At 37.6% G+C, this 14,256-nt stretch overlaps 1 protein-coding gene across 3 annotated transcripts in view; it reads right to left on the bottom strand.

Annotated features, from left to right (window-relative positions):
• Positions 1-660: 660 nt before the first annotated feature.
• LOC146370264 (calcitonin gene-related peptide type 1 receptor) overlaps positions 661-14,256 on the bottom strand; it is a 33,194-nt gene continuing 19,598 nt past the window's right edge. For all 3 annotated transcript variants that reach the window (XM_084908876.1, XM_084908875.1, XM_084908877.1), the window contains 8 exons: positions 12,217-12,308; positions 11,985-12,111; positions 11,663-11,816; positions 11,515-11,575; positions 11,314-11,380; positions 9,468-9,686; positions 8,812-8,853; positions 661-4,572 (listed from right to left, as the gene is read on the bottom strand). In XM_084908876.1, the coding sequence (XP_084765002.1) occupies positions 4,351-4,572; positions 8,812-8,853; positions 9,468-9,686; positions 11,314-11,380; positions 11,515-11,575; positions 11,663-11,816; positions 11,985-12,111; positions 12,217-12,308 (984 nt within the window). In that variant the 3' untranslated portion in view covers positions 661-4,350. The remainder of the gene's footprint in view (positions 4,573-8,811; positions 8,854-9,467; positions 9,687-11,313; positions 11,381-11,514; positions 11,576-11,662; positions 11,817-11,984; positions 12,112-12,216; positions 12,309-14,256) is intronic.

The following is a 14,256-nucleotide window of genomic DNA, read 5'->3' on the forward strand; positions in this document are numbered from 1 at the left end:
GTTACACTGTGTTCTTTTGGGATGTTTCACTTCAACACAAAACTCATAAATCAAGTATATAGTAGATGGGACAAGTGAGAATGATATGAAATGTTACACCGAAGTATTAAATTGAATAGATTTGCTTGAATGGCTGTAGAATGATGCAGGCGAGAGTTTAGCAAACTGAACAGGACTTTTTATGGGCATTGTACTGCAGTTTGATGCAGGTCTTTAGCTTGGGTATCTTTTGCTAATCATACAGTCAAATTAAGGAAACCGGTGGTTAGAGACTGTGGCACAACCATAATTATTGTTACTGTTGCCTTTGAGAGATGGGGACTAGTCTGCAACCACTTGCAGTCAGTTGCTATCTTCGAAGCAACTTCAGTGCATAAAGTCAGTCTGCTTAGTTTGTCATATCTGTTGCCATCTCACAGAAATTCACTGTTTACATTCAGAGTCCAGCCAGAACCTCAACGATTTTAAATAGAAGTTCAGAAATTCCTCCACAAATTCGGACGCAGTTGCTGCAGCACAGCAATTTAACTATTGCATAGACATTGCATTGTATACTAATATAGTATATTGTGTATCTACATACTGTATTAGTATGTAGATACACACAAGATAGCGACATTGTCTAATTCAGTGAAATAATAAAAAAAGAGACATTGTACGTAAATATATGTGTATACGTTCTTCACATCCAGAGAATAAAACAAAACCATTTACATTCAAACAGCAGTGTGAAGTCAATGTGTCAAGACTACCAAAGTTAGATACAGTACAGTATAAACAAAACCTACAGACATAGTCCTCAATACTTTTGTCATACTTTACAACATTTTACCAAGTGTCATCGGGGACATCACAAATCCTTTGAAGAGTCATATGAAAACATTTCACACATAAATACACAACTTAAATGATACACAAGATTTACTACATTTACCAAAAGCCTATGGCGTTTCCACAAATCTGAAATTACTTTCATCAATGATTATGAGGCATTCCTACACAATAAATGACTATTTATGGATACTTTATAGCTTTCCCATTGTACATGAATCACGTGCTGCAAAGCAGTACAGCGTCAACCATACATGCAGATTGTATTGTTTATGTTTAAATGAAGAAACTGTCCTGCAGATCTGATATGATAAAACTACAAACTGTATGTCGGATATTAAAGCCTGATCTCACATAGAATCAATACAGAATGAATACTGAGAACATATGACGCAAACTGATTGGTTCTGCCTCAAACATTAACCACTTACTAATAATGTTTCTTAAAAATATGCCAATTCATTGTTTAGTGAAGAAATAAGTGCTTTAAGTCACAGCTGTATTAAAGACTGACAATGGAAACATACAACAGTTATCATACATAAATGAATAGCTAGCAATGTAAATGTATTGACCTTTTCATTGGTGGTTATTTCAGATATCCATGAGATTTTTCACAAATGAATCTTATGAAAGAGTTACTACCATTAAAAAAAACAAAACACAGACAGTGGTTGAATGCTTTCATGAGTATACTGTACTCATTTATACTGTATATATAAATCATGCATACGCACACTTCACACTTGTCCTCTTTGCAGAAATGTTAGATTTACAAAATATTTACATTGACTGATAGTGACATGTGTTCCCAGCATTATGGAAAATGTGTTAAAATGATTTACAGTGAAGAGAAAAAAGACAAATAAAAAAAAGAAACAAAAGTTCAAAGAAGGTTCTGTGATGTGAATGAGCACTAAGAACACACATTTAAAAATGAAGTAAATGCTTTCAAACTGTTTTATCAGTACACATTTTTACAATTTTTAGTGTTTTGTGGTGTAAAATGTGACAAGTTTATCATGTATACTTCTTAATAAGGCTGTGTGCAGACTAGCATTAGCACTGTGCTAAAGCAGAGGGCTCTTTCCAAAAAATAAAATCATATACCTTAACCCTTAATGTCTTCTTTATACCTCACTCTCGGGGAATAAAATACTTTTAGCCTTTAAATAAATCACAAAAAGAAGAGTAAATTGTGTGTTTTCATCCCTGGTCACAAAATATCGACATTCTATCAGATGTCACTGGCGTCCCATACAGAAATATCAGAAATAATAGTAGTAAATAGTAAAACTACCAGGCATAGGAAGGGACCATGGTTTGTAAATTCATAACCCTGCATGTATAAAAATTGCTCTAAACCAGTGTGGTTAAATACAACACCAAGAGCTCCTCTACAAGTGTCAATATGTGATGATTTGGGGACAAGAGACCCCTTAAACTAGGTGTGTTGTAGTACCACAACCTTGTAAGTATTGGAGACTCCAGTGGCTTTGACAAAACATCAGTATTTCAACCCTGGGAATAAGAGTAGGCTAAATTAATGCATGCATTTTTATCCACTAATCACTATAAAGATTTGGTTCACTGAGGTAAGAAGGGTTTTGCCCCAGGTAGGATTCATATCAAAGTAACTGAGAAAGCACCAGTCAGACCTAAAACAAACAGGCAGTGGAAGTTTTGGAGATTTGTATAATTTGCTCATGCATGAAAATAAGGAACGTTATTCCTTGACACTTCACAGAGATCTAATGCTTCTTCTCTTTTGCCATTTTTAATTTCTTCAGTGTAGCAGGACACGTTAGTGGACATTAATGTTGCTTGCTTCATTTGCATCACGATTTTGCCTGGTTCTATTGCACTTTTCATTTTTTATGTGCAAACTGATTATATGATCACTGAATTCAAACGTTCATACTGGCCTTAAGATATTGTTTCGTAGCATGACTATCCTGTAAAAAGACGGGGACAAAATGCAAAAGTAATCCCACCTATATCGGGATTTAGCGGCCTGAAGTTCTCAAATAAATTGAGTTTCTTACAAATCGGTAATTCTGGTCTTCTTCAATTTGATTTAATTTTCTTCCTACTACGGTACTGGAAAAAGCAGCACGTCATCCAATTAACTTCCTGCATTCTGTCTGAAAACTGAGTACTGTTGACATCTTAATTATTATGCTTTAAGAGGGGTAAGGATAAAGACAGCAGTAAAAGTAAATGTGATGTGTGCTTAAAGGAGCCAAGGCTTTAAACAAATGCTGCATTTCATTTGCCTTGGAAGTTGCACATCAGAGTGGGGTGTGATGTCACTCCCGAGCCGAGTGCGTCCTAGCGGCGTTCTGCTCCTTCGCAAGATAGAGCCATTCATCCTTGACTAGCAATATAGCGCTTTGCTTATTTTATAAGCTGGAAAACACCACTGCTGCATGTTCACACACAAAACGTGGTCAATGCTCTGAATATGGTTTATTCAGCAATATAAGCTTTACAGATTACATGCACTGCTATACTGGATTGTAAAATCGTTGTTGGTGGGAATTCTCCAACCTTCCGAATTGGAAGTCAGATTTGAGGGGGGTGTTCCAGTTAAAAAACAAAAAACAAACTTTTGGTTGGGAAAATTCCAAGTTCAAATGAAACACACCATTGGCTGTCAACATTCAAATGTGGCTTCTCTTTGATAATATTCCGTAAACATTGCAACCATGTGGCCTAACTGATGCACACGTTAGTAAGGATCACTTGAGCAGGTGCAAACATCAGCATGACTAGAAATGAAGAGCGTGAGCTAGTGGTGCGAACCAAAATCGCCTGCATGAACTGCACACACAGGAACAAACACTGAAACAAAGAAAAGTTTCTGTGCTGCTGGCAAGTTATAGCAGTATTTAATTTTGAAAATAAAAAAACAAACATGTAACATATAAACCTTTCATAAATACTGTATGATATTTAATCCATTTTCATTTAATAAACAAGAATATGTTGATAAATTAAGTTTAACATGTGAAAGATACAGATATGTTTAATACTTCAATATGCACATGTTAGACGTCCTATCTGATTCATTATTGATAATGAAAAAATAAATGAGGCAGGCAAGATTTCTTGGTTTGGCACTAACTGTGTCAAAAGAATTTACAGTGTAACCAAAGGCCTTTTGTGCACAACATGAACCCGGGAGGATAATCAAGCAGTCAGTAATTATTGATTTAAAAATGATTTAGTCAGGCTGAAAGATCTGAAAGCATCGTAGTCCAAGTAAAGCAGTTCAGATGCAAATTGTAGACAAAGCACAGCACAGGAGTAGCTGTATCAAGCTCACCGTACAGTACAGTTAAAGGACCTGTGTTGGTGTGGATAAGAAGTCATAATTTCCTTCAGATGCATGACAGCCCGGATGGACAATCCTTTTTTCCCCTCAAGTGGCCAGTTTTCCCGGATGGCGAGCTCCAAGCATGTGGCAGATTTTAAGGGTGATGGTGGGATGGACAGAGTCTGAGAGCACTGTTTGTGTCAGGCGAAGGGGCTGTCTGACTTGAGTATGGAGGCATCTGAGTCGTGGCAGCCTTTGCCGTTCATGTGTTCCGAGTGACCGTCGATGCTGTAGCAGCCCTGTACCTCAGTGATGGAGGAAGCTGTGTAGGAAGCTGAGCGCAGGGCATCCGAGTGGTTTCCTATGCTGCTGCCAAACTGGATATGATACTGGTTCCAGTGCCGCCTCAGAACAGCTTGGACCTGACCAGAGGGATCATATATCAGATATTAGCTGACAGGAAAGCTTACAAAGGTGATATAAAGCCTGAGAGTTCAAGTGATAAGCCCAAAGTAATTTTGCATAAGATGGCAGAACAAAATAGAAAAATAAATATTTAGATGTTTTGGGGTTTTTTTGCTTCGGTTTTTGGTTTATTTTTTGGCACCAGCTTCTCCATGCACATCTGTGAAAAGTCTAGGGTGACTTTCTGACAATTACACTTTTGTAAAATCTTAGGACAACATTGGTAAACAACAGTTAACAGAATTCTTTTAACCTTCAAGGGCCGGTATCCTGAAACTTTTACAGCAGTGTCCCTGCTGCAACACACCTGAATAAAATTTGTAGGTCATTAGCAAGACTTGACTGTATGCCAAGGTGGCAACCCCCAACCCTACACAAGTATATTTTAATAAAAGTGTAAGTTTAAAAAAAAAATAATTCTAAAACTACTTTTATTGCACAGTGTTCATTCACTCTGAAGCTGCTGTAACACAAATCAGATGGCTGAATTGCCACATCAGCCTATAGTCAAGTTCTATAGAGGTAAGGAACTACTAAATTTTATTCAGGTGTGTTGCAGCATGGACACGTGTAAAGATGTCAGGACACCGGACCTCGAGGACTGGAGTTCGACAGCTGTGCTTTAGACAGAGCCAAAGTTAAGGTGAAGTTTTTGTCTTAATGTTTATATAGGCTAAAAGCTTTCTAGCTCCAATTGTGTAAGCATGAAACAACTGATTATCACATAGTTAGTGAAATAGTTGACTCAAAGACAATTAATTGATAAAGCGGTATAAGAAATTCATTGATGAATTTCTTAAATATGAAGATGATGATTGTATATTATCCGAAACTTGAAAAGTTGAAGCAGTAGTAGAAATAAAAATTGATAAGCATTTTCACATTTTCTGATACTCGGGAAAGAAAATAGGAAAATATTCCCCTGCAAAGAACTGCATTTCTTCTTTTATCTGTGCTGATATGAAACCTTTAAAATGACTCACAGACATGATAACACCACTAAACAATGGACGTCGGATAGACGTTCAGATAATGTCTATATTGGGTCCATTGGTCCATGACCGATTCTGGACATCTATGCGATGTCCAAACAAGGTCCACAGTTTTGGCGTCTAACCATGACCCAACCTGGACGTTAATATGATGTTCAACATTTGAACTTTAGACTGGGTAATATTTTTGGAGGTCATGTGGATGTCTATGATAGGTGCAGGAAATTTACATGATTAATAAATTTAATATTTTTTTATTTAAAAATATAAAAATTGTTGTTATCAACATGATACATATAAATATATGGATTACTTGATTACATGATTTATTGTTTGTTATCTTTTTTTTTGTTTTGCTTGTTATTTTTAATGTTCCAGTTTTGCTTTAACTGTTTTATTTATTTTAATTAATTAATTATTTTAATTTTAATTAACTTATTTGTTTGTACTATAAATATTCCATACATGGAAGTCATACGGACATCAACACAAGTATAATGGATGTAGACAAAAGACGTCGCTTGTTGTTACAAAACAACCCCTTCAGCGGACCAAAATTATACGTCCAAAAATGACTTCTAAAAGACGTCACTTTGCGGGATATGCCTCTTATCACCTTAATCTATGAGAGAAAGCGCATCTGTTTATTTCCCACAATTTTAAATATGATCTTAAAATGACTTCATCCTTTGGGACGTGATAGAGTCTCAGGAGGATTGTTGGTAAGCAACCAAGAAACAGCAGAGACATGGCTAGCCTAGCTTAAAGCTAGAAGTACCAAGTAACACAAGGGCTTTAGATGCTTTAGTTTTTGCTCGACGAACAACGGCAGGGCATCATGGAAATTTTTTGCACAACTGTAATAAATTCGAGGGCAATTTGAGAGTCTACCTAACTCTAAAATAGTGTGCTGTTATGCTAACCACAGCATAATATTGATGTCTTCATTTTTTGGATGGTAATTCACTACTTGAGACTATTTAGACAACGTTTCTAGTAGACAATGGCAGATGCAGTAAGCATGTACTGAGGTTGGGGTTTGGCCAAGGCCTTAGGGACTTGGGTCAGTCAGATCTCAATGCACTAATGAGAGGTGAAAGAATTGAAAAAGAGGGAGGAAGACAGGGTACGAAAAGGAGAACAAACAGCTTGTGGGTTAGTTGGGCACATATATACACAGAGAACCAGGGGAGGGGTGCTTCTGTTTTCTAGTTCTTCATTAGATTCTTGTGACACAGAGACACTTTATTAGGGACATCAATTCAACTGCTATTTTGTAAAAATGCCTTATTAGTCAAACATATGGCAGCAACAGCATGTAGGCATTCAGACTGACAATCTGCTGAAGGGTCATGGTTGTTGGTGCCAGACGGGCTGTAACCTACACAACCATCTCTAGAGTTTACAGAGAATGGTCCAAAAAGAGAAAATATTGACTGAGCGGGTGTTCTCTTGGAGAAAAGCCTTGTTGACTTCAAATGTCAGAGGACAATGACCAGACTGCTTTCAGCTGATGGCAACAGTCACTCAAATAGCCATTCATTACAGCTAAGGGATGCAGTAGAGTATATCTAAACGCAAATACTCCGAAACTTGAAGCAGATGGAGTGCAGCAGCAGACGACCAGTTTTGGTAGCTAAGAACAGGAAACTGACTATGTTTCACACAGGCTCACAAAAATCAGACAATGGAAGATTGAAAAAGATTGAATAGCATCAATTTCTGCTGCAGCATTCGGATGGTAAGGTCAGAAACTAGTGTAAACAACATGAAAGCATGCAAACAATTCAGGCTGCTGGTGGTGGTCTGAGATATGGAGTGAGATATACTTTCTTGTCACATTTTGGGCCCCTTGGTGCTAATTTCACAGCCAGACTGTTGTTGCTGACCATGCCCATCCCTCTATTGCCACAGTGTGCCCGTCTCCTAATGCCTGCTTCTAGCAAAGTAAACATGAGTTCACTGTACTGAAATGGCCTCCACATTCACCAAATCTATGTCTAACAGAGCACCTCTCGGATGTGGCAGGACATGTCACATCATGGATGTGCAGCAACAAGTCTGCAGCAGCTGTGTGATGGTTCCAGCACACTGGTGTATCTATTTCATGAAGAGTTGAGGCACTCCTGAAAGCAAAACTTGGAACATGCATGACCCATTTCTTCACATAGCATTGTTTATCTTTCACTGTAAATTCTCTCTGAAGCTCTCTTTGAGAAAAACGTGTTTTGATTAAAGCATCGTTCTATTGTGCCTTACTGAGTCAGTGTTTCTGAGTACAGAAATAACAATGCCACTTTTTCTTTGAGCGTATAATGAGCACAAGGTTAGGACACACTATGGTAGTAAAATCATAAGATAAATATCAAAGGGAAGTTACTTAGTGGATCTTGTAAACCATTCACATCAAGTCAAGTTCTGTGCAGACCAATTGCCTGCAAAATTGACAGTAATCAGCATGTAGCTCATGGCTGCTTGCTAGCAGCATAATTTTCAGTGTTTGGAGAGCAATGCTGGAGAAGTAGTCTGACTTTTGTCTTTACTCAACAGCTGTAAGCACAAGCAAGCTTGGGGCATAGATTCAGGTGATTTTATTTTATTTTAAAAATTGCTTCTCTGCTGTAATTGACCTTCCTTTAATCTACTGTAAGCTCTTTTTTTTTCAGTTGTAACCACAGGGAAAGCAAGTAGAAACAATGCATTTGCAAGCATCCAGAATCATAGGTTTTGATTTATTTTTACCATTTATTACTAAATGCTCAAAGATGATGTAAGCTACTTTAGTAATTCGCTGACCTGGACTGAAGTTTCATGGGTTGTAGAAAATGAAAGATAACATTCCTAAACTTTTGCATCACCAGCATTTTCTTTTTTTGGGGGGGTCTGACAAAAAAGTAAGACCTTTGAACAAAGGTGTACTTTGGACAGCCCATTCCAAGAGTTTTTAATTTAACATGCTAGATTATTCTCTAGGATATCTTTGCTGTAATTTCATTCAGTGTAATCAAGCTGGTAGCCTGAAATGTTATGACTACATATTAGTTTCCCCAACATTGGAAGAATAGCACCGGGGGAATGACCCTGTCAACGCATGACCCTTCTCAACCATGAGGTCAGCACAAGTGTGGGATAGGGTGTGTACATGTGTTGAAATATCTAAAAAAAAAAAAAAAAGAATAATAAAAGGGCATAACCCCGTCTTACTTCTCCATTGAAAAAGCAGAAGATGGTGGCCACAAGCAGACCCTGTAATGAAAAAAAGAAACATTAAAAGAGAGATGACATACAGCTTGCTAATTGGTCTCAGGAAAGTCGTTTGTAGACAACATCTTAGGGTCTAAAGTGCTGTGAAGCAGGGAAACTTAAGAGGTCAAAGTGAATACATTTTGAAAGCTGATTCAGGCTGTTACTCAAGACATTTTCCCTGCACTGTGCACACTGGGACAGCTCAAGATGATCAGATAACGCTTCATCAACATCCAACGGATTTCAGTCTCTTTCAGCTCAGATAATTTGTGCCTTACTTCCTGCTGTTCTTGCCTGGGCTGGACAAACAAAGTCTTTTCTCTGGCTAATGAGAATGTTTGACTGTTGTTAAAAGCTAGAAAACAATGAGGTTAATGTCCATTTAACAAATGATTTTATTAAAATACATGTCTCAAGCACTGAAGGAGACAAAGCAATCAATTTTCATAATAAAATAAATATGCATGATAGAATGACAACAGAACTACACAAACAGAACAGTTAAAGACTGCCGTAGATGCCACAGGCAGTCGGCTTTCTATGCTCTATATGAATGTGTAGAAATGACGAGAATCCCCTCAAACCTTCACACTGATTAATAACCGCTGTCTCACCTGGTAATGCATGAGTATGTGCATGATGTAGTCATATATTTCCGAAGAGACCCGTCCCTCTGGCTTGTAGGGAAGCAGGACGTACTGAATTCCAAGCAGAGGGACCAGGATGAGCGTGGCTCTCACAGCTTTCATGTACAGACTTGATTCTGCTTGATGGGTCACCTTCAGTTTGGTGATGAGAACTCGCACGATGTTGAGTAGAAAGAACAAATTAACCTAAAGGGGGAAGTCATATATAAATCAGCATTACAGTCTAGTCTTTTGATAGGATGTGAAAACAAGCAATGGCTCAAGTATAAGAGCATAAAGAGCAGTATGGCACTTTCTTGGTGACATGCTTGTTAGACACTGTTTACTTGCTGTAGGTTATTCTTTTTTGTCCTCCTCTTGAGGAGTTTCCTCAGATTTTTTTAAGGGCACAATGCACATCATGCTGATTCCTCTGAAAATAGTCTGGTACAAGGACTGGACTGAAAATGTTGAAAGACATTCAGCCCGGAGAACTATTGCTTAAGACCACTTCTAAAATATTACAAGTACTTCTAGTTCATTGGAAGCAAATGATAAAGAAATCAAAACTTTTGCACAGTACTGTATTTGAATTATTAAGAGACTACAAAGCTTCTTTGTATTGTCCATGCATTTGTGTCATCGCGTTTAGATTATTGTAATTCCCTGTTTACCAGCTTGGATAAATCATCTCTTTCTCGCCTCCAAGCTATACAAAACGCAGCAGCCAGACTACTAACTCGCTCTAGCAAGCGAGCTCACATCACTCCTATTTTATGTTCTTTACATTGGCTCCCAATAGATTTTAGAATTCGTTTTAAAATTATTGTTTTAACGTACAGAGCACTAAATGGCCAAGCCCCAGATTATTTATCCAAGCTTCTCACAAAATACACTACTGCTCGCTGTCTCCGCTCACAGACTCAGAGTTTGTTGGTTGCTCCCAGAACACGTCTGAAGACGAAAGGGGACAGAGCCTTTCAGTCTGTGGCACCAAGGCTGTGGAACAGTCTACCTCTACAACTACGTTTGGTTGACTCTGTGGAATCCTTTAAAAAACAGTTAAAAACTTTACTGTTTAAACAAGCTTTCTGTTGACCAATGCTTTTTACATTTTTATATTTTTAATTTACATTTAAACTCTATATTGTGTATATTGTGCATTTTGCTATTTATCGTACTGTTTATTTTAATCTCTGCGTGCAGCGCTTTGTGACTACCTGTCTATGAAAAGAGCTTAATAAATAAACTTACTTACTTACTTTTATGCATCATTTCTTTAAACACGTCAATCCTAACAAGACAAGTGTTAACAAAAAATCAAAGAGGAATGTTTGCTTTTTCTAATAAGCCGAGAAAGTCTTCAGTTTCCGTTACTGCAGTATTATAAGACACTGAGTCTACTTCTGATACACGGTAAGGATAGGAAACCTACACATAACATTTTAAAGGATGTTGGAGGCTGAACATTTAGTACAGACTGTCCTAAGGGACCAGCGTTCTCTGAAGCATGCTCCAATGTGCTGATTAGGTGAATTCCTAGAAAACAACATAAGCTTGGGGACCAGTGGGTGGATTCTCAAAGGGGAAGATGCATTGATTTCACAAGACAAACACATTTATGCATGTTCTGAGACTGTGTCCTGCTCACAGGACCCCTCACAGAGTCCCCTCAGAGGAGGACAAAAGCAGCTTATTGTACTCTTTGCGCAACAAACAGTGTGGCAAGAGAAACATGAAACAAATCAGCTGGTTTATTCTAGTAAATAGATATATAGTGAATTATTTGTTGAAACTGATTGGGGTTAGGAAAGAAAAGAAGTAGCATTCTTACCAAAAGAGCAGCACAGATGGGGCCGTGGATGATGTAGAGCAGTGATGTTTTTGAGCTAATCCAGCAGCTGCAGAGGAGAGCAGTACGAAAAAGGTTTACACAACAGTAACGTTGCATCACATAACAGCAAATCTATCACAGCAATCTGTGATACAATATTATACAGGAGAACTGCTTGCACAAGCATTGGCGTTAACTCACTTGTCGTTGTAGTAGTAGCTCCGAGCTACGGCATGTATGGTGGCTGGGATAAGAGGAAAGCCTGCAAAACAAAGTGAGCAAGTTAGGTAAAGAAAGACCCTTCAGTTAGAAAAATGTAGTGATTAGCTGACTGATATCCTCTTCTTACCCCATCCTAGGAGATAGTACCACATCAGATGCTGCTTCTCAGCAAACACTGCCACCACGATGAGAGTGTGCAAATATATCCCCTCACACAGCATCCAGAAGTAATTACAGCCAAACAGGTACAGGTGAATAAACTGGGACACTTTACAGCTTGTCTGAGGAAGGAAAACACATAATACATGTGGATACCAGCTGCTGTTTTATAGCAATTGATTAAGTTTAATATTAAACTAGAATGACCGGTGTAATGATGCACATTAAACTAATAGAGACATTTGTGAGGCTACAGTCAAGTGAATCAATACAAATAATAAGAAACTGACTGGATTCCTCTGCACGACCTCCTGGTTGTTGGCCACTGCACTCAGCAAAATGATGGTGATCACAGAGTTCAGAACAAAAGAGAAGAAGAGGTTCTTATGAAGGGTGATCCTTTGACAGCTCAAACTCCTGGAAAAACAGAAAACTGAAGTTATGCCACAACGCTTTTATGTTATGCACAGACTGAGAAGCATCCGTCTATGGAAGTCGCTCATATAACAGAAGTTGACTCACTTGAAATGGAAAAAAATTGCTAGGGAGATGAGGAGGGAAGTCAGAGACAGCCCATGGCCTATGAGGGCAAGGTAGAAAAGGTTCATTGCAGTCTGAAAAGAAACAACAGATGGAAATTAGGTTATCAGGCTATAATCTGATTATCTTTCTCCAAATGGCTACTTGACTAAGCATCAACATACATCTCAGCATTTGCACTGAAAGGCTCTTGAAAATGTTCCATTTGTCTTTTAATATTTATAATTTCAAGCTGATGGGTTTTTTTATGAACCAGTTACAGGAAATAATAGTACAGTACAATTATAATATAGTTTCTCCTTGTGTCCAAGGAGAAAAACACAATACTGATGTATTTTTTAAAGACTTTGAGAAATACTTCTGAACGCTTTCATGAAGGAGTTTTAGAGTTTTTCTTTGGACTGCTTGGACTGGCTGCTTTTTTCACTATTTTTTTCAGTCAATTTTCAGTCCTTGTACCTGACCATTTTTAGACAAATGTTATTATTATTGTTGTTTTTAGCAAAGAAATTAAATGTTATCTTTAGTTTCTTTGTTACTAACAGCGTGTTGGCAAAAAAAACAAAAAACAAAACAAAAAAAACATTATTCCCATCTCTTTAGCTTGGATTTACAAAAGATTTATTTTGAACCTTTACGTTGGCTGTCAAACACAGTTTTAAAAACAAAAAAACAAAAACAGTATTGCTTATGCAAAGAAAGTGCTTTTGCATGAACACGGAAATACCCAAAGAAAACTAAAAGAGGAAAACTTGGCATATCTCAGCAATGTGTGCAGTGTGTCCTTAAGAAATCTGAGGGAACATAAGTCCTGACACAGAACCTGAGAGATGCATCCAGGTCTTCAATTGATCTGTCTGCTGTTACTGAAGCCTCATCAGAAATGGTCTCAGTGGAAGGGTGGCTATCAAGGAGCTATTCATAATGAAGGGAAATGGTGAGAAAGGGCTGAAGTCTCCTAAATTACACAAGAACTAGACTGAAAGTCAGTGGCATAATTTTTGGTTCAAGTTATTTTCAATACGAGTGTCTACAGTCATCTGTAAAACATGGTGGAGCCTATATTTCAGCCAGTGGTCTGAACTTGTCAAAATTGGTGGAACTTTGAACACATTAATGTAACATCATAATTTGATTTACCATTGTATATATTTTAGAAAGCATCTGACTGATAACACACAACAGGTATAAAAACATACAATGGAGTGTTATCAGAGCCCAGACCTCAACATTAACGAACCAATGTGGGATTGTCTCGACAATGAAATGAACAAAAGGCAGCAACGTCCAAAGAAGTGCTTTGAATGCCCTTCAAGATGCCAGGAGAACTATTTCTAAAGACTACTTAAAGAAATTCAAGATGCCTTAGAGAGTTCAGGCTATGTTTAAAGAATAAAAGTGGTCATACCAGATGTTGACTTTCAAGCTCATTAGAACTGTACAAACTCTGTTTTTGTCTGGTATGCTGTATTGCCATATATGTTTCCATACGTTTCAATACATTTTTGCATCGATTCATTTTCCTAGCAAAATATAAAGAAATGAGATGTGGTTCAAGACTTTTGCACAGTACTGTACATATTTGCAACAGGAGCAACAATGCACACCAAGCAAAGGAACAAGACTCATTAAGGGAACTTTTAAAGAAGAAACCACATTTATGTAACTGGAAGGTAGAACCAGACACTGGAATTTTTACAAACAGAAAGTTTTATAATTCAGATAAGCAGGTGAGGTCCCATAGGATGTGTTCCCAGGCTGGGATTCAATTTTAAACCTTGAGACCACAGCCTTAACCGTGGAGAAGCTGTTAAAGCAATGACTGAACTAATTTCTTCAAGTAAAAAGGTAAAAAAACAAACATTTATTTTAATAACAACCTTATTTTGGTTCACTTACTTTCCAGTAATTCTAGCAGTGTGGAAAATGAAAGACAATGAAATATTATACAACGAGTGGCTCTAAATAGGTGAGAGAGTGAAGAGAAAATGAGAAAGTCTAAAGAACGTGTAGGTGTAAATT

This window comes from Perissodus microlepis, chromosome 16 (genome assembly GCF_051167445.1).
Source record: "Perissodus microlepis isolate ML-2025 ecotype Zambia chromosome 16, ASM5116744v1, whole genome shotgun sequence".
NCBI lineage: Eukaryota > Metazoa > Chordata > Actinopteri > Cichliformes > Cichlidae > Perissodus > Perissodus microlepis.